This window comes from Ranitomeya variabilis, chromosome 5, assembly GCF_051348905.1.
Source record: "Ranitomeya variabilis isolate aRanVar5 chromosome 5, aRanVar5.hap1, whole genome shotgun sequence".
Lineage (NCBI taxonomy): Eukaryota > Metazoa > Chordata > Amphibia > Anura > Dendrobatidae > Ranitomeya > Ranitomeya variabilis.
In genome coordinates this window covers 412,984,099-413,003,948 of record NC_135236.1, presented here as the reverse complement: position 1 = coordinate 413,003,948, position 19,850 = coordinate 412,984,099, and the positions used below count along the sequence as shown (strand labels likewise).

At 44.6% G+C, this 19,850-nt stretch overlaps 2 protein-coding genes across 3 annotated transcripts in view; one reads left to right on the top strand and one right to left on the bottom strand.

Moving 5' to 3' along the window:
- LLPH (LLP homolog, long-term synaptic facilitation factor) overlaps nt 1-1,225 on the bottom strand; it is a 21,481-nt gene extending 20,256 nt beyond the window's left edge. The window contains exon 1 of one of the 2 annotated variants that reach the window (XM_077265184.1): nt 850-1,225. The gene's annotated coding sequence lies outside the window, so the exon portion shown is untranslated. The remainder of the gene's footprint in view (nt 1-849) is intronic. The other variant, XM_077265185.1, reaches the window with a different exon arrangement.
- Nucleotides 1,138-19,850, top strand: TMBIM4 (transmembrane BAX inhibitor motif containing 4). Its single transcript, XM_077265183.1, has 7 exons — nt 1,138-1,478; nt 2,182-2,290; nt 3,366-3,471; nt 11,581-11,614; nt 11,716-11,833; nt 13,822-13,867; nt 16,957-19,850. Exons 1-7 carry the CDS (start codon nt 1,385-1,387, stop codon nt 17,161-17,163), a joined length of 714 nt encoding a protein of 237 aa, XP_077121298.1. The 5' UTR covers nt 1,138-1,384; the 3' UTR covers nt 17,164-19,850.

The window sequence follows — 19,850 nt, the reverse complement described above, 5'->3', positions numbered from 1 at the left end:
ATTTTTTAAGTGGTGGGGAAAGAAAATCTTTAGTCTGTACGGGGAAGAGGGTGCCCAGCCAGTGCGGGGCCCTACGGGGGAAGAGGGTGCCCAGCCAGTGCAGGGCCGTACGGGGGAAGAGGGTGCCCAGCCAGTGCGGGGCCCTACGGGGGAAGAGGGTGCCCGGCCAGTGCGGGGCCCTACGGGGGAAAGAAGGTGCCCGGCCAGTGCGGGGCCCTACGGGGGAAGAGGGTGCCCAGCCAGTGCGGGGCCGTACGGGGGAAGAGGGTGCCCAGCCAGTGCGGGGCCCTACGGGGGAAGAGGGTGCCCAGCCAGTGCGGGGCCCTACGGGGGAAGAGGGTGCCCAGCCAGTGCGGGGCCCTACGGGGGAAGAGGGTGCCCAGCCAGTGCGGGGGCCCTACGGGGGAAGAGGGTGCCCAGCCAGTGCGGGGCCCTACGGGGGAAAGAAGGTGCCCGGCCGATGTGGGGCCTTATGGGGGAAGCGGGTGCTATCTGTGAGCTATACGTCTTTTTCCCCCCCCAACATATTTGAATGGGTGAATTTGATCTGCAGGTCACATCAGACTTTTTTTTCCCTTTTTGAAGATATCAAGCAGCTATAAAGCCCAGACATGTGACCATCGCCGTAACTATAAGCAGCGCGTGATCTACCGTGTAAGGCATAAACAGGGCCTCGTGTGATTTGAGGCCTCTGACAAGTTTTCTGTATAGATTTTGTAGATAAAATAAGGTATTTGGAAAATAATCCGACCACATGTCTCCATGAAACCACTGGCGACCTTAGAAGCAACAACAACCTCCCCAGCATTTCCCACAGAAATACCCCCTAATAATACGTGTGACACATACCAGCACAGCGCACTTCTCCACGGCCTCCGCCCAACACGCAGATCCCACGCTGCACAGTGGACTGCCCCGGATACGCTCAACGCTAGGGAAAGGTCAAGGTGCGCTCTCAATCGGCACTAGAGGTAAAACTGTGCCCAACACAATGTCTTCTAACAGACTGGACCCGCCGCCATTTTCCTGAAGTCTACCCCTGACACTCAGTTCACAATTCACATCAACTGCACATAATACAGTTCACAAGACATCACGTGACTCATGAATGCCATATGGGAACGTCCGGAACAGCTCACTGCAGGCACCGACCAATGACGTCGTGATCCGCACACCTGAGGCGCGTACACGTGTACCATGTAAACCTGCCGCTCGTGCACGCTTCTCAGCGGGAGGGCGGACGGGTACGTAACGTCTTCTCAGCAACGCTGCTACAGACGTGGAGCGGGCGGAGCACAGAGGAGGACGGGCAGTGCGTAGTCTGAGCCCCCAGCACAGAGGAGGAAGTGTCGCGGATGTGAGCTACAGTGACGCTCTGGTGATAATGGCGGCTGCAGATCGCTACCCCCGGTCCTCTATCGAGGATGACTTTAATTATGGGACCAGCGTGGCTTCTGCCAGTGTCCAGATCCGTATGGGTGAGTAGGTATCCGTATTTCACAGGCTGTGTAATCCTCGCTTCCGTTATTGCACGGTCTCCCCCGTCGTTATGGCCATCGCGCAGTCTCCCCCGTCGTTATGGCCGTCGCGCAGTCTCCCCCGTCGTTATGGCCGTCGCGCAGTCTCCCCCGTCGTTATGGCCGTCGCGCAGTCTCCCCCGTCGTTATGGCCGTCGCGCAGTCTCCCCCGTCGTTATGGCCGTCGCGCAGTCTCCCCCATCGTTATGGCCGTCGCGCAGTCTCCCCCGTCGTTATGGCCGTCGCGCAGTCTCCCCCGTCGTTATGGCCGTCGCGCAGTCTCCCCCGTCGTTATGGCCGTCGCGCAGTCTCCCCCGTCGTTATGGCCGTCGCGCAGTCTCCCCCGTCGTTATGGCCGTCGCGCAGTCTCCCCCGTCGTTATGGCCGTCGCGCAGTCTCCCCCGTCGTTATGGCCGTCGCGCAGTCACTATGTGCCCCCCAATAGTCTGATATTGGCAGTGACATGGCACTGCTCTGGATCGCCATGAAGCCCTGAGCTTGGGATTTTGGGGTTGCTACTGTTTGATGGAAATAATGCCATGTAATTGACCCTTCTGTGAGAAGCTAAGCATCTCTGGTGCCGGCCGCTTGTGTACCAGCTCCTTTGTGACTGACATGCTCTTTCTCCTGTCTCCTCGCCTTCTGTCTTGGTCCTATGGCACAGATTTCCTCCGGAAGGTCTATACTATACTGACAGTACAAGTTCTTCTGACCACCGTCTCAGCGGGAATATTCCTGTATTTTGAAGCTGTCCGGTCATTTGTTCATGAAAGGTGAGTTTAGTTCGTGTGCTCTGGAGATCCTGCAGCATTTGGGGAGGGGAGTAGACATAATTTCTTCCATTTTAGCTGATGACATTCTTTCGTTTAGTTGAAATAAAGCTATACCGGTTAATGTATGGGGGGGGATTCCTTTTTTTTTTTTATTCTTAATAAGGCTAATGTCTTTCTATAAAATCTGTGGGGGTGCTAACTGTATATGCCATGCATATTAAATGAAATTATTGTTGTTTATTCAATTATCGTTTACAGAGCCCCCCATACACATTAGACCAGACATGCACAACCTTTTTTGGTCCGAGTGTTAAGTTTTGAGATTGTTCCGCTCCCAAGGGCTGTATAGAATTTGAAGGGGTATTCTGATCCATAATATATACATATCAAATTTACTATAAGTGCCATAATCTAATATGTGGTGGCTCCATTTCTGGAACTTCCACTATTGTAGACAGTCCTCTGCCCCCCTTGTTATCATTTTAGAAATAGTCAAGATGACCATATAGTGAGCGCGGCTATCATAGTTTGAGAGTTAGGGTCCTTTCCCACTGTCTAGTACACACTCGATGGCCCTGTCGGGGCATACGGCCGAACCCCCAGAAAATACATCTAAATCCCGTTTTGCAGGGGATTTTGGATGTGGGGCCACCGGGCGTGTGATAGATGCAGTGTAAAGGCACCCTTACTAGACGCAGAGGGTTCAGGGATGGCTGGGGGCAGCACCATACAAGGCGGAATGAAGTGACATCTTGATATACGCGATCTGATGTCTTATTTCAAGGAAAACCACATTCTTCTTAATCTGTAAATGAGTAAAGATCTATGGGATGGACATAGATCTCCCTGAGAATCTGCCTCCAGAGCTTACATTAAATGAAGGGGCGTTACCAGTGTGAGATATTGTTTGACTGATATTTAATCTCCTGAGCGACTTGTCTCACACTGGCATAGGGGGGTCGATCCTGCTGACAAGTTCCCTTTAAGTGTGTAGGTAAGTGAGCATTCTGCATTGATTGCCTGCTATTCATAGGTGGCACAGTCACACAGCCTCTTATTTTCTCTTGTTTTGCAGCCCGGGTTTGCTTTTGATCTCTGCCCTTGGATCCTTGGGTACAATCATCGCTCTGACAATTTACAGACATCAGCACCCTGTGAACCTGTACCTGCTGTTTGCATTTGTGAGCATGGTTTTTTATTCTATCCGATTCTTAGATACAGTAAATCGTGTGTAGCGTTTATTCCTTGTCGATTGAAGCACACGGCGTGGGTGTAGATTTAGTATATTAGCGGGGGGTGTTTTCATTTGGCTTCCGTGACAAAGCTGTCTGGAGAGAAGCTCTGATTTCTGCTCCAGTTTTACATGCAGAATGGTAAAGGTGCAAGTAGTTTCAGCAGGAGCGGTCTTCTAGAAATCGCGCCACGTGGCACTGCCATTGCTAATGCCCGGTAGACGACACTGAGCCACAAACTGTTCTGTTACACAAACAGGAACTTAAATGTCAGGTTTAGACAGCCGAAAAGCTGCTAATGTTTGTCTACTTCTGCACAGTCCCATGTAAGAACGTGAAATATGACACTTATTCTTTGTTTCAGGATACATTCTTAAACATTAATAACTGTTATTATCCCCTTAAGGACCAAACAATTTTATTTTTGCTTTGTTTTTTTTCTCCCCTTTTACTGGTACGTCCATTTGCACCAAGGAGTTAACTGTAAACACAAAAAATATGACGTTTTAAGCTTGAAATGACATTTGACAGCTTAGTCTGTGCTCACGCTTCTCTTGTGAGCCTCGGTTTTGCGTTCCTCCAGCTGAAATCTTGCTTTGGTGGTGGGGGCAACAGCCAAGTTGCAGACAAGATGCATGCAAATTGCAGCTGCATGACACTTGCGTTGAAATCTATGGCAAGTGAGTTGCATGCAACTAGCAACCAGTGACAGAAAGAAAATCCCACACATATGCATACATTTGTAACTCTTATGTCGCAGCTGCAGGTCGCAAATCCTTAGTAGAGGGGATGTACCTGGGTTTCATTACAAATGTTGCACTGTTTTGGCTTTTACAGGCCCTTGTTTCCCTGTATAATCAGAGGCATAAAGCGAAATCATTGGGCCATATAGCGAAAGTCCTAATTAGGCTCTCCTCCCTCCTACAAAAAGAGTAGGCGCAGTCACAGCACATAGCTGCAGTCACAGAAGAGCATGCCTCCCAACCTTTAAAGATGGGGAGAGGGACATGTATTGACATTTACATAGTACTTTTGTCTAAATTGAAGAACCTTACTGTTCTCATCACTCCTTTTATGTCCCCGATGGAGAATGCATCCAACACACTGCATGATACCACCAAAATGAATTCCCCCACAGTACCTCCAACTTTCACAGTATGATGACCTCACAAAGGCCCTACAAAATATGATGCCCTCAACACAGTGTTATGTCTTCACAGTTCCCTCACATAGAGTATGAGATCCCCACGGTGACTTCCACTTTTCATTATTATGCCACCACATATATTATGAGGTCCAAGTGACCCCCTACACAGCATGATGTTCCTACAGCTCCCTATACAGTTTGGCTCCCACACAGCCTGATGGCTCCTACACAGTATGACGTTTCCATAACTCTCTGTATAGTATGATGGCTCCTACACAGTATGACGTTTCCATAACTCTCTGTATAGTATGATGGCTCCTACACAGTATGATGTTCCCACATCTCTCTATATAGTATGATGGCTCCCACACAGTGTGATGTTCAAACAACTCCCAATACGATATGATGGCACCCACATAGCATGATGTTCCCACAACTCCCTACACAGTTTGGCTCCTACACAGTATGATGTTGCCACAACCCTCTGTACAGTATGATGGCTCCCACACACAGTAGGATGCTCACTATTCAGTATGATTGCTCCCACACACAGTGGGATGCTCACTATACAGTATGATTGCTCCCTATGCAGTATGATTGCTCCCACACACAGTAGGATGCTCCATATACAGTACGATTGCTCCCACACACAGTATGATTGCTCCCTATTCAGTATGATTGCTCCCACACACAGTAGGATGCTCCATATACAGTATGATTGCTCCCACACACAGTAGGATGCTCCCTATACAGTATGATTGCTCCCACACACAGTAGGATGCTCCCTATACAGTATGATTGCTCCCACACACAGTATGATTGCTCCCTATTCAGTATGATTGCTCCCTATGCAGTATGATTGCTCCCACACACAGTATGATTGCTCCCACACACAGTAGGATGCTCCCTATACAGTATGATTGCTCCCACACACAGTAAGATGCTCCATATACAGTATGATTGCTCCCACACACAGTAGGATGCTCCCTATACAGTATGATTGCTCCCACACACAGTATGATTGCTCCCTATTCAGTATGATTGCTCCCTATGCAGTATGATTGCTCCCACACACAGTATGATTGCTCCCACACACAGTAGGATGCTCCCTATACAGTATGATTGCTCCCACACACAGTAAGATGCTCCATATACAGTATGATTGCTCCCACACACAGTAGGATGCTCCCTATACAGTACGATTGCTCCCACACACAGTATGATGCTTCACCCCTGTTCCTCTGATGCATCGCTTCAGTCTGTGCACTATGCAGCAGGCGTGATGTAGTGACATCATTGCACCACCTGCACTGAGACACAGATACAATGGTTGAAACCTTGTTAAGGATACAGATACTGTGAAACGGCACAGAGCTCCCTCAACTCACGGAACCCATAATGGCCACATGGTCTGCTGCTATGGGCAGCACTCCCCGACTTTAATGTAGTTTGTGGCCATAAATTAACTGAGAGAAGCTCTGAAAAACACAGATAAGAGTTGCACACTTTCCTGTTCAGCTGACAGAACGAGCTCACTGATGGATTCTCAGGTAAAGAGGTTGGCCATTTTTTCTTGTCAGTACAACATTCTCCCAAACTGAACAGCATTTCTGTCTATAAAATAGCTGCTAGTGGAGGAACATGTAACCAGACCAGTCTATCAGCCTCTTCCAGTTGTAAAACGCCTCACAATGGAAATCTGTTTTCAGGAGAATGATGGATAGGCCTGGTAACACGCCCCTCCACCAGCAGCCATTTTATGGACCGAAGTGCTGGTGCAATTTTCCTCACAAACTGACCAACAATACAAGTGGCTGACCTCTTTATATGAGAATCCATCAGTGAGCTCCCTCTGACACTCACAGGAAAGTGTGTAACTCTTCTGTTTTTCTGAGCTTTTCTCAGCTGATTTATGGCATTTTTTTACCTCACGGAAAGGACAGCACAGCATCAGCTGCGATCCTATCTGTATATAAATTTATTATTATTTATTATTTCCAGATCTGATTAAAATGAACTTTGTTCATGGGAAAATCCGTTTTAACCATTGTAAATTGCAGATAAACCTTTTGTTCGATTTCACTGCCATTTACTTTGCCTTTTATTTGTTAATGGAAAATGCTGATGTGTTTTATTCAGAGGATAGCCTTTTCTGACACATCACACCAAACTCTCAGCTGTGATCCATGTTGGGTCAGGAAAGGTTTCCAGCCTTTAGATCTAAACTATAGTCTCCATCCCCTGAGAACATAGATCTTGAAAATGAGGTTTACTGCGCTGTCAAATAATGAGATATGTGCAGAATGATTCCTGGCAGGGCTGTGGAGCCGATATAAAATGGACCGACTCCTGAAATACATAATACATTTTGTACAGTAGTATTGCAGGATGTGCTGTAAATGTATTAATAATTTGAGAAACATGTAATGTCCTATAAATTTATGTTCTTGATCTAAGAATCTCAGCTTATAGTGGAGATGAATCTGTGCTGCACTTTATGCACATGCTCAGTAGTGAGGCAGCGCTGTGGGGTTGGGGTATGTACATGCTCAGGAGTGAGGCAGTGCTGTAGGTTCGGGGTATGTACATGCTCAGGAGTGAGGCAGTGTTGTGGGTTCAGGGTAAGTACATACTCAGTAGTGAGGCAGTGCTGTGGGGTTGGGATATGTACATGCGCAGTAGTGAGGCAGTGCTGTGGAGTCCGGGTATGTACATGCTCAGGAGTGAGGCAGTGCTGTGGGGTCGGGGTATGTACTTGCTCAGGAGTGAGGCAGTGCTGTGGGGTCATGCGCAGTAGTGAGGCAGTGCTGTGGGGTCGGGGTATGTACATGCTTAGCAGTGAGTCAGTGCTGTGGAGTCCGGGTATGTACATGCTCAGTAGTGAGGCAGTGCAGTGGGGTCGGGGTATGTACTTGCTCAGGAGTGAGGCAGTGTTGTGGGTTCGGGATATGTACATGCTCAGTAGTGAGGCAGTGCTGTGGGGTCGGGATATGTACATGCTCAGTAGTGAGGCAGTGCAGTGGGGTCGGGGTATGTACTTGCTCAGTAGTGAGGCAGTGCAGTGGGGTCGGGGTATGTACTTGCTCAGTAGTGAGGCAGTGCAGTGGGGTCGGGGTATGTACTTGCTCAGTAGTGAGGCAGTGCTGTGGGGTCTTGGTATGTACTTGCTCAGTAGTGAGGCAGTGCTGTGGAGTCTGGGTATGTACATGCTCAGGAGTGAGGCATTGTTGTGGGTTCGGGGTATGTACATGCTCAGGAGTGAGGCAGTGCTGTGGAGTCTGGGTATGTACATGCTCAGTAGTGAGGCAGTGCTGTAGGGTCAGGGTATGTACATGCTCAGTAGTGAGGCAGTGCTGTGGGTTCGGGGTATGTACATGCTCAGGAGTGAGGCAGTGCTGTGGAGTCTGGGTATGTACATGCTCAGTAGTGAGGCAGTGCTGTGGGGTCGGGATATGTACATGCTCAGTAGTGAGGCAGTGCTGTGGGGTCGGGATATGTACATGCTCAGTAGTGAGGCAGTGCTGTGGGGTCGGGATATGTACATGCTCAGTAGTGAGGCAGTGGTGTGGGGTCGGGATATGTACATGCTCAGTAGTGAGGCAGTGCTGTGGGGTCGGGATATGTACATGCTCAGTAGTGAGGCAGTGCTGTGGGGTCGGGGTATGTACATGCTCAGTAGTGAGGCAGTGCTGTGGGGTCGGGGTATGTACATGCTCAGTAGTGAGGCAGTGCTGTGGGGTCGGGGTATGTACATGCTCAGTAGTGAGAAAAAAAACACAAAAATTGAGCTTAACTTCAGTTGGTACACATGCAGAGGTTAAACGCATGTTCACATTGGCTACAAAACATTAAAACCTACAAGAGGGAAAAAAAGTAAGCAAAAACCCTGATATAACTAAGTAAAAAAGCAAAAGTGCATTTAAATAAGAGTTTTTAGTAATACTGTTTTTTGATATTAGACAGTGTAGGACTGTCCCGATCAGAGTTACCTTGACGAGGTGGGATGGCTTTTGTGCTATTTTTTTTATCAAAAAACAGGATTACTAAAAACTCTGTGTTATTTAAATGCACTTTTGCTTTTTTACTTTACTTTGTTATATCAGGGTTTTTGGTTACTTTTTTTTCTCTTGTAGGTTTTAATGCTCAGTAGTGAGGCAGTGCTGTGGGGTCCGTGTATGCACATGCTCACTAGTGAGATAATGCTGTGGGGTCGGGGTATGTACATGCTCAGTAGTGAGGCAGTGCTGTGGAGTCGGGGTCAGGAAAATGTCAGTCGGTGATTTGGCTTACCAACTGGACAGGCCAGATTTGTGGACATAAGGCAGCTGTCTTGCATGCAAAAACCCCTCTCTACACCCAGGTGGAAGAGGGAGGTGCTGCACAACCCCTTTTTCTTTTTTTTTTTTTTTAACCTCTTCATAACATATATGACTTAAGTTTGTCATGGTCAGGAAGGGGTTCAGCAAAATGACGTAACTTTACGTCATGGCTATCGTGTAGGCACAGGAGCTATGTCCGCGTAATCACCGTCAGGAGCGGTGCCCACACTCCCATATAATCGGCACCCCTGCAACATCATCGGAGGGCCTGATCGTTGCCATGGTAACCTGAGGTCTTCATGACTTAGTCTGCCAGCTGCTGAAGCATAGTCTAAGGCCTGGTTCACATATACGTATCTGTGCGCAGCGTTTGATCCGCATGCGTACATATCTTTAACGTGGTGTATGCAGGGGCGTGCGTCCTCGTGCGGATACGTATGCATGCGTCGTTTCGCAGTGTGTGGCGAACGCAACATGTTGCATTTTTTTGAAGCGTCAATTATGCGCAGCCATGCGCATGCGGATGATTGCAGATTGAGTCAAAAAACGCCGCATTACTGTCTATGGGAATGCATTGGTACGCAAAGGCTATTTGTCAGTGCAGCACAGACCGGTATAACGCATTGCTGTGCTAATGCAGTGCATTATAGCCGTGATCAGAGTAATGAATTTTTTAAGATCCATAGAGGGACTAAGAGAAAAAAAATAAAATAAATAAACCAATTAATAGATAATTTTATGCTAAAAAACAAACCACATATTTGGTGTCGATAGGTCCGGAACAACACCACTTCTAAAACTGTCACCTTAATTAACCCCTTCAGTGAATTCTGTAAAAAAAAAAAAACCACTATGCTTTTTCATCATAATGCCATATAAAGAGGAATAAAATGCAATCATAAAGTCAAATGTAAAAAAAGGTATATCTAAAAACGTCATCTTGTTCCAGAAAAAACAAGCCACCATTTTGCTCCGTCAGCAGAGAAATGAAAATGCTATAGCTCTCAGAATATAGCAATGCAGAAATAATAATTTTTTCTAGAAAAGTTTTTATTGTGTAAAAGCAGTGAAATATTAAATAAATTCTCTTAATGTGATATCGTTGTAATCGTACTAACCAGAAAAATAAAGCTGTCTTCTCACTTTCACCATGTGGTGAACGACATAAAAAAAAAAAAGTCTGGATTGCTGGCTTTTGTTCATTCTGCCTGCCAAAAATCTGAATAGAAAGCGATCAAAAAATGTCTTGTGCCCGAAAGTGGTACCAATAAAAACGGCAACTCGTCCTGCAAAATCAAAGCCCTTACTTGACTGTGTGGGCAGAAATATACAAAAATTATGGCTTTCAAAATATGGTGATTAAAAAAAAATTGTCTTTTAGTGTGTGTGACAGCATCCAAACATAAAGAAAAAAATATATATAAATCTGGTGTCGCACCCCGAGGAATAAAGTTCTGATCACTTATTCTTCACATGGAACAGCATAGAAAAATAAATCTTGACCTGCTGTTGATTTGTTCATTCTGCCTCCCAAAGATCGCAGTAAGGCTAGGCTCACATTTATCCTGTGCTCTACACTGATCACACATCGGGGTTTCCATGTTAATCTCTGAATTACGTGATTCAAGTTGGAACCCCCAGCAAAAGATTCCCTATAATGAGGCAGATGGAGACACTGGATGCCATCTGGCCTATAATCTGGCAGTGTCAGTCTTTTTAAGCGCGCATAAAAGTGCGGTTGACCAGTTTTGTGCACTTTTGTAAATGATGCCGCTGAACAGAGGTCAGGTGGAGTCCAGAGTAAGTCTGCTGCCTCATTTATAGTGCATTGATCCCTTGGGGGTTTCATCTGAATCACGTCATTTGGATATTTCAATGGAAACCCCAAAGGAAGTGCTCAGCGTAGAGTGCAAGATAAATGTGATCCAAAATATTATAAATTTCTATGACAGACCCATGTCAATATGATCACCGCACCCTTAGATGAATTCATTGAGAGTTTAGTTTGTAAAATGGGGTCACTTAGGGTGTTCTGCTGTTTTGGCACCTATGGGGCCGATGTAACATGGCACCCTCCAACATTCCAGCAAAATGTGGACTGTAGTATGTGTCTTCAAAATAAGTTTTTGACCACATATAGAGTATCGGTGGGGCAATTTGGGGCAAAACCAACATTATTGTGTGGGAAAAGCGTATCTTTTTTATTTCATCGCGCAGCGTTATAAAATTTTGATTTAGCCCAAAATGCTAAGTTTTGGGCTAATTTAACATTTATTCTTTATGGAACTGCCAGAAAAAGCCGAGCTCGGCAGCCACATTGAGATTGGAGCGACTGCCAGGTATGCGCACTACCGATCCATTCTAATAGGGATAAAAGCTTCCCGTTCCGCTAATTGGTGTGGGTCACAGCAATTGGTCCTCCTCTGATCAATGGTTATCAACTATCTGGTGAATAAGTGTTTTTATCTGACTACTCCATTTATGAGAACTGTATATCACTAACGGTGTAATAACTAGTACATATTGTAAATTTCCTTTGTAATTGATTTTGCACACAGGATTTAATAAACTGCTTTGTCCTTTTATTTTCAGACCCTTTTAGAAGCCATAACAGTTGGCATTGCAGGTAGCGCATTGATATCTCTTACAATTAGTTGTCAGTGACCATTATTTTGTTTTTCTTATGTCTTCAATAATTTAGTCCTATTTTTTTTTTTTCATCTTTAGTAACCTTCTATGATGTGGCAGTGGTTCTTCAGGCTTTTATATTGACAACCGCTGTTTTCTTTGGTCTCACGGCATTTACATTCCAATCAAAGAGGGACTTTAGCAAGCTTGGAGCTGGGTACGTTTCTATTCCTGCATTACTGAAATACATACCTACGAAAATAATGTATGCGATTATAAACATTGGTGTCTGTGTGATCAAAGGAGTCATAGGAAGGCAGTGTAAACTTGTTCTAGTTCTACACATGTAATTAAACTTGGGGCATGTTCACACGCAGCGTTTTTGCAGCATTATTTTTATTTTTTTTTTTGCTGTCTCTATCTACATACAAGGACTGGTATGTGCCTGTGAGGTTTTGCAACCCCCTCCTCTCCTCTGTGCAGGCAGTGACCACAGGAAAGGAAAGTTCACAGCAAAACCTGTTTAATGTCCCAACTCGCACAGTGCATATCACGTGATATTCTCCTGATCGCAGCCGGGAAAGCAAAGACAGTCCGTGACCTGTTGCCGTTGTCGACTGCACCGCCGTGTACGCTGAAGGTGCCAGGCCTTTTGACTTCGCTTGGCCCTGTGTTGCTTCACACAGGTAGAGCTCTGCAGAGCCTTCTGCTCTGTCTGCTTGCAAGACCAAAACTGACACACCCAACCTCTGCTGCAGGGATTTTTACAAAAAGAACCCTCTGGCCACATGGAAACCCGGGGAGGAAACGGACTGCCCCACTACCATCCTGTAATCCAATTCAAAAATAAAAGCCCAGAGCAGGCTTTCTTAAATCTGCCTTGCATAAATAGCTTGCCCAAGATCAACACTTACTTCTATTCTGCATTGCAATCACAGCTATGCCTGTGACTGCAATGCACTCCTACGGCCTCTAGCGACCCTTGCATATAACACCGGTCACTGCCTCACTATATATATGGTCACTGCCTCACTATGTATGTATGTTTGTATGTATATACTGTATGTGTGTGTGTATATATGTGTACTTCGATACTTAGTGCATATCAGAGCACTCCGATGTAAACTCAAGTAGAGGGTACTTGCACTCAACACTAGTGATGACTTAATGTTATCAAATTCTGTGTAGTACCTTTTGGGTTCGAAATCCTCACTATACCCCTGGACAAAAATCCTTGAGGGGTGGTTTTTTGAAAAGGGGTAACTTGTGGGGGGTCCACTGTTTAGGTACTTCAGAGGCTCTCCAAATTCAACATGGTGTTTGTTCTCGATTCCAGCCATTTTTCCGTTCAAAAAGTAAAATGGTGCTCCTTCCCTTCCGAGCCCTGTTGTGCGCCCAAATAGTAGTTTTCCCCCACATATGGGGTATCGGCATGCTCAGGAGAAATTTTAAAACAAATTTTGGTGTTCATTTTTTCCTTCCGCATTCCATTAATTCCTGTGATGGAAGGGTTAATAAACTTCTTGAATGTGTTTTTGAAGGGTGTAATTTTTAGAATGGTGTCACTTTTGGTTATTTTCTGTCACATAGCCGCCCCCCACCCCTCCAAAGTCACTGGAAATGTGTGGTCCCTAAAAAGAAAAAACCTACATGAATTTGGAGTGTCTAAGTGGTGTGCGCCTCCTTGCACTACACCTGATATCTTAATCCAGTCAGATACTGGAGAGTGCTTTCTAGCATAGAAAATGCTAAAGCTCGTCTTGAATTGGATGAGCTATGGCTATGATCTTCATAGCTGTTTGATGGTTATGGCGCTAATGCAGCAAATTAGCAGACAGCCATGAGCCGCACATCACAGGTCTACATGTGACTCCTGAGCCACTGTTGGGGACCTCTGATGTAGAAGGTGCTTTGAAATGGTTAATAAATGATAATCCTATTTTATGGGCAATATTAGGATGTGTATCTATAGTGTGCGTACACTTCCCACTCTTGGAGGGATTGTTGTGACGCAGAATGTTTTCTGCCACCTTTGTGGCAATGTTATACTTATATACTCTAAGTATAATTAGAAACTAAACAATTACATAGTTTGGAGTTTGTATTATTTGTTTTTTGTCAAATGTTAATTATTTTCTATGAAAGATACTTAAGAAAAAGAGTAACCAACCATCCAAAATAAATAAATGCAATTTTTTGTTGCAGGCTCTTTGCTGGTTTGTGGATTTTGGTCATAGCTGGATTTTTAAGGGTGAGTAAAGGGGTCACTGAAATAAAATCACCATGTAAAATGTATCTGCGCACTTCGTTCACAATTTGCTCCTATTCACTTCAATGGAGTTTAGTTGTACTACTAAAAACAACCTTTTGGACTAGTCTGGCACTGTTGTTGAAAGAAAGCAGATAGTTGTTTTGTGACATATTTTACATTGGAGGGCTGTTCCTTCTTGTAACATGGGGAAAGATATACGGTATATATATTTTTCTTTTTAAATTTTTCTTTTTTTTTCTTTTTAATCTCTTAACAAAAAAAAGTACTTAAGGGGTAGTGCCACCACAAAGAATACATTTAGTTAAGCAGAAAAATGTGTAAACAAATTTGTTTTTGTAGTTTACAGTTATTAAAAATGTTATGCTCCGTTCAAAAAATAACAACCTTTCATCTTCTGCAATGGACCCCATGGCGTTATTTCCTCTGTGAGCTTTATCTGTCCATCCCTGAGTCTGAGCAGGTGGCTGTGCATGTGCAGTTCCAGTCATCATAAAAAAAATAAAAATAAAAAATTCCTCCACCTCCAGTGTGTGCAAAGTATGTGAGAAGCTTCCAGAATGCTGGGAAGCGAGTGCAGCGATAGCAGAGACTTACCACATTCACACAGGTCTGACAGTTCGGTGAGACCGTTCCGCTTCACCTGTGCGCGCTGTCAGAGCTGTGTGAGTGTGTTTGCCGACAGATGCTACCCAAGCTTACACAGGTCTGACAGCGAGCATAGGATGCAGAATGCTGGGAAGTGAATGCAGTGATAGCAGACACTTCCCGCACTCACACAGGTCTGATAGCTGGGTGAGACCGTTCTGCTTCACCTGTGCGCGCTGTCAGAGCTGTGTGAGTGTGTTTGCCGACAGATGCTACCCAAGCTTACACAGGTCTGACAGCGAGCATAGGATGCAGAATGCTGGGAAGTGAATGCAGTGATAGCAGACATTTCCCGCACTCACACAGGTCTGATAGCTGGGTGAGACCGTTCTGCTTCACCTGTGCACGCTGTCATAGCTGTGTGAGTGTCATTTGCAGACAGATACTCCCCTAGCTGGCACAGGTCTGACAGCGAGCATAGGATGCAGAATGCTAGGAAGCGAGTGCAGTGATAGCAGACACTTCCCGCACTCACTCAGGTCTGACAGTTCGGTGAGACCGTTCTGTTTCACCTGTGCGCTCTGTCAGAGCTTTGTGAGCGTGATTACAGACAGATGCTCCCCATGCTGACACAGGTCTGACAGCGAACATAGGATGCAGAATGCTGGGAAGTGTGTGCAGTGATAGCAGACACTTCCCGCACTCACACAGGTCTGACAGCGAACAGAGGATGCAGAATGCTGGGAAGTGTGTGCAGTGATAGCAGACACTTCCCACACTCACACAGGTCTGAGAGCGAACATAGGATGCAGAATGCTGGGAAGCGAGTGCAGTGATAGCAGACACTTCCCGCACTCACACAGGTCTGACAGCGAACATAGGATGCAGAATGCTGAGAAGTGTGTGCAGTAATAGCAGACACTTCCCACACTCACACAGGTCTGACAGCGAACATAGGATGCAGAATGCTGGGAAGCGAGTGCAGTGATAGCAGACACTTCCCGCAGTCACACAGGTCTGACAGTTCGGTGAGACCGTTCTGCTTCACCTGTGCGCGCTGTCAGAGCTGTGTGAGCGCGATTGCAGACAGATGCTCCCCATGCTGACACAGGTCTGACAGCGAACATAGGACGCAGAATGCTGAGAAGTGAGTGCAGTGATTGTTGACAGGCGCTGGTACACTCACACAGGTCTGACAGAGCGCACAGGTGAAGCAGAACGGTCTCACCGAACTGTCAGACCTGTGTGAGTGCAGGAAGTGTCTGTTATCACTGTACTCACTTCTCAGCATTCTGGGAGCGCAGGGAGCTTCTCGCATACGTTGCACACACTAGGGAAGGTGGAGGAACATTTATTTAGACTTTCTGCGTAAGTAAATGTATCATTTATGGTGGCAAAACCCCTTTTAAGGTTCAATGATTAAAGTTTTTTTCATTTTCTACTTTACAGAGATGTAGTCATTTTGTTTAATTGAAGAAAATCGACATTAACCTCCATCTTTACAGGGACTGCTTAAAGGGAATCTATCACCAGAATTTCACCCCGAAAACTATTTGAATTTATAGCTCTCTGAGACAATTCCAGCAACACCTTTACATGACCAGTCCATTCTTCAGTTACTGAGAAATGAAGGGCTCCTTTGTCTGAAGTCACACCGCTTAGTGGCTTTCAGTCAAGCAGGAGGGGTCACTAGCTGGGAAATAGAGTGGAAGTGACAATTCAAATGCTGATTTCTCAGTAATGGAGTATCAGATTGGCCATGTACAGGTATTGCTGGAGTTGTCTTTGAAAGAGCCACTTGTACTTTTTAATAGTTTTGGGGACGGTGAAATGCTTCTGTCAGATTCAGTTTTAAAGCGACTGCCCCAAAGGCAAAGTTAAAGGGAACCTGTCACCTGAATTTGGCGGGACCGGTTTTCGGTCCGATGGGCGGTGTTTTCGGGTGTTTGAATCACCCTTTCCTTTCCCGCTGGCACCCGGAAGTATTTCGCTGTGTTCCGGGACAGTGCGCCGGCGCATGCGCACTAATGCTTTTCGGCTTTGCCCGCAGTTAGGCAAAGCATACTGCGCGTGCGCAAGGCAAGATTGCCTTGTGCAGGGGGTGTACTACGGAGAACAGAGAATGAACTTCAAGCCAATATTGCAGCCAGCATGCAGCCAGCGGGAAAGGAAAGGGTGAATCAAACACCTGAAAACACCGCCCATCGGACCGAAAACCGGTCCCACCAAATTCAGGTGACAGGTTCCCTTAAAAGGAACCTGAACTATAGATCGGGCAGCATGTATCAGTCACTAGTTTTATACTCCGTCTCAGCTAGATGTGTGACTGAAATGCTGCCGCGTCTCAGAGAAAAACATGCTTTCATAGCCACTAAGAACCGAGCCAGCAGCTTCTCCCACCCTGTTTGTGATGGGAACATAGATATGTGTCACAAAGATCCTTTCGGAAGAATGTTAACAATCTCTGAATTCTGTCTTCACAGCTTTTCTTTTATAGCGAGACTATAGAACTAGTCATGGCTGCGGGCGGAGCATTACTCTTCTGTGGGTTCATCATCTATGATACACATGTGCTAATGCACAAACTGTCCCCGGAGGAGCATATCCTAGCTGCTATCAACCTCTACCTTGATATAATTAATCTCTTCTTACATCTTCTTCGTCTGCTACAGGCTCTTAACAAGAAGTAAATCTCATTCTGGTGTTATGGCCATCTATGGAGTGTTATTTTTCCAAGTATTTTGCGCAACAGCTTCATTCAAAAAGTATGCTCATTTATAGGGATGTCCTCTTAAAGAAAATGTATTCAAAATTCCGGATTAAGTATTTGATGCAATCATAAACAATACATGAAAAACCAGAAAAAAAACCAAGTACCTGGTCAGATATCCTGTAAATTCAGATATCCAGGTAGTATACAACACTGTTCTTTTACCTATGACTTCTGAGAATTCCTTACAAATGGTTGGACTGGTCTAATCACCAGCATGACTTTTCTCTCCTAATGCCTCAACATGGTTGTCTTCAAAATGTGGTTCCATCTTCATCAGGTAGTTGTGCTGCTTTTGGCATGGGCAGTTTTCTGTTCACATGCAGTGTGATATTGGCTATGCATAGCGTTGCACAGCTATCCTCCCACGGCTCTATTTTCCTGGCAGTAGTATACTACTCCTCAAGGTGGATAAGTCATTGTGCAGTTTTTTTCTTCATAACATTCCTCCCACTTCACCTAGTATGTGTCCTGCAGTCAGTAATGTTACATGCGTTAACACTGACTCCACACAAGCTCATAGGCGAGCAATGAGTACTATAATGTATTCTAATCTAGGGATCTAGAATGCCCAGCATCATCCCTTCTGACCATTTGTTCTTTAAATTACTTGTTCTGTGGAGCCTGTACAGCCTCTATTCCTTCATTGTATCCTCTCTGTACCACATCCCCAGTCACTCACATCTTGCGGAGAATCCCAAGTCCTGCCCCCTGCATGGAGGGCTGTGCTTTACTCATAGGCTATCTTTTATTAAGGCAGGAAATCTGTGCATTGAACACCAGCAGTGAGTAATGAGCTTTAGGTGACTTGTCCTGTGACAGCTCAGGAACACAGCAGCATTTTTTCTTTAATTTTTAACCAGCTTTACAACGTTTTTAATAATCAGTGTTGCTGGATATTAACTTTTAATTGTTCACGCTGTTTTCTATATTTACTTTGATCGTATTTTATAGTGGGTTTACATGATTACGGTACTTGATCCCCTTTCATATGTCGTAACTGCTCAGAACTATAGCTTTTCTAATTTCCTTTCATTAGCTGCCCTTTTTGAAGAGCTACTCTCGTGGGTCACATGAACCTTTGACATTTAGGCACTACTTTCTGCAGGAGTCAGATCCATCACTTATCTGGATACCGGATTTTGACAGTGAGCGGAGCATGTCACTCTGCGCCTGATGATGGAGTAGTTTATGTAAAATGCTTGTTCTCTATACTGATCCTGCTGATGCTTTGGAGCAACCGGTCCCTTCAATTGACAAGTGATGTTATGGTCATTAGAAATCACGTGGTAGATCATGTCAGCTAAAGAGGCTTACACTTCAAAATAAGGGCAGGGTCAGTGCAGAAGACAGTGAATTATGTCCTCTGATGATGCTGTGGAGCACAAGTACCAGCCCCTACAATTCATAACTGCTAAAATTTGCTTTTGAATGATAATGCTTGTCAATTAAAGGAACCAGCGCTCCAAAGCATCGTAGGGTCAGTGTGCAGCAGTTTCATTGTGACATGGCAGCTGATCCACCCTTCACTTAAGTGGATCTGAACTATAATCCTATGGAAAAGTCTGGTGCTGTTACTGAAGGGGAATGGGACTGATTTTTTTTTTTCTAGGCATATTCTATTAATTAGCAAAGAAATAAGATTTACAAATATAAACAAAATTTAAAGCAGTGATTAACATTCAACATACAACTCCTCCTAAGAATAAAAACAAAACAAAAGCTAGGCTTTTAGGATCTAGAAAATCCAGGAGATAAAAGTCCAAAAATGACATTCTAAAGACCAAGAATACATTGCTTTGTATATGTCGGAAATGAAAAAAATGTACTCCTGGACAGTTACGTCTAGAACAAATACTTATAACATATACTTAAAAGAGGACCTGGCTCTTGTCATAAACATGCAATGTTTTTACTTGGTGTAAATCCCGCTCAGGTGATTCTGTAATAGTTTATTTTTTATTCCTGAGATGTATTCCTGAGTCAAGTATTGCAATGTATTAGATCAGTGATCAGATAAATAAGTCTCATAGAGAAAAAAGGATAAAAATGATAAAATAGAACAGAAAAAATTATGCTAATACGTATATCTAAAAATAATCAAAGAACACATATTTAGTATTGACACGTCCATATCTTAGAATAGGGCCATGCAAAAACAATTTTTTCTGACTAAATTATTGTGTAAAAGCAGCAAAACATTGAAAAACTATATGCATGTGGTATTGATGTAATCTTATTGACCCAGTGAATAAAGCAGTCTTATCCTGTTTACCACATGAACGGCGTAAAACGCATAAAAAAAATCCTAAATTGCTATTTATTTTTGTTCATTCTGACTTCAAAAAATCGGAATAAAAAGTGACAAATTATGTACGCCAAAATAGTACCAAGAAAAACTTCAATCCTGCAAAACAAAAGCCCCCACACAACTGTTGGCAGAAAAAAAACATTGCAGCTCTCAAAAATATGGTGATGCAAAAAATTTTATGTTTAACAAAAAATCAGTTTTCTACATTTGGTATTGCTGTAATCAGAATGATTCGAAGAAGCCCTCTGATCACCTACATTGCACGGTGAACGTAAAAAATAAAAGCAATTCTTGAA

Bases quoted from the DNA above. Each gene is read 5' to 3' on its own strand.
- TMBIM4 (XM_077265183.1), top strand. From the start codon at position 1,385: ATGGCGGCTGCAGATCGCTACCCCCGGTCCTCTATCGAGGATGACTTT. The intron at 1,479-2,181 runs GTGAGTAGGTAT...CCTATGGCACAG, and splicing joins CAGTGTCCAGATCCGTATGG to ATTTCCTCCGGAAGGTCTAT. The intron at 11,615-11,715 runs GTAGCGCATTGA...TTTCATCTTTAG, and splicing joins CATAACAGTTGGCATTGCAG to TAACCTTCTATGATGTGGCA.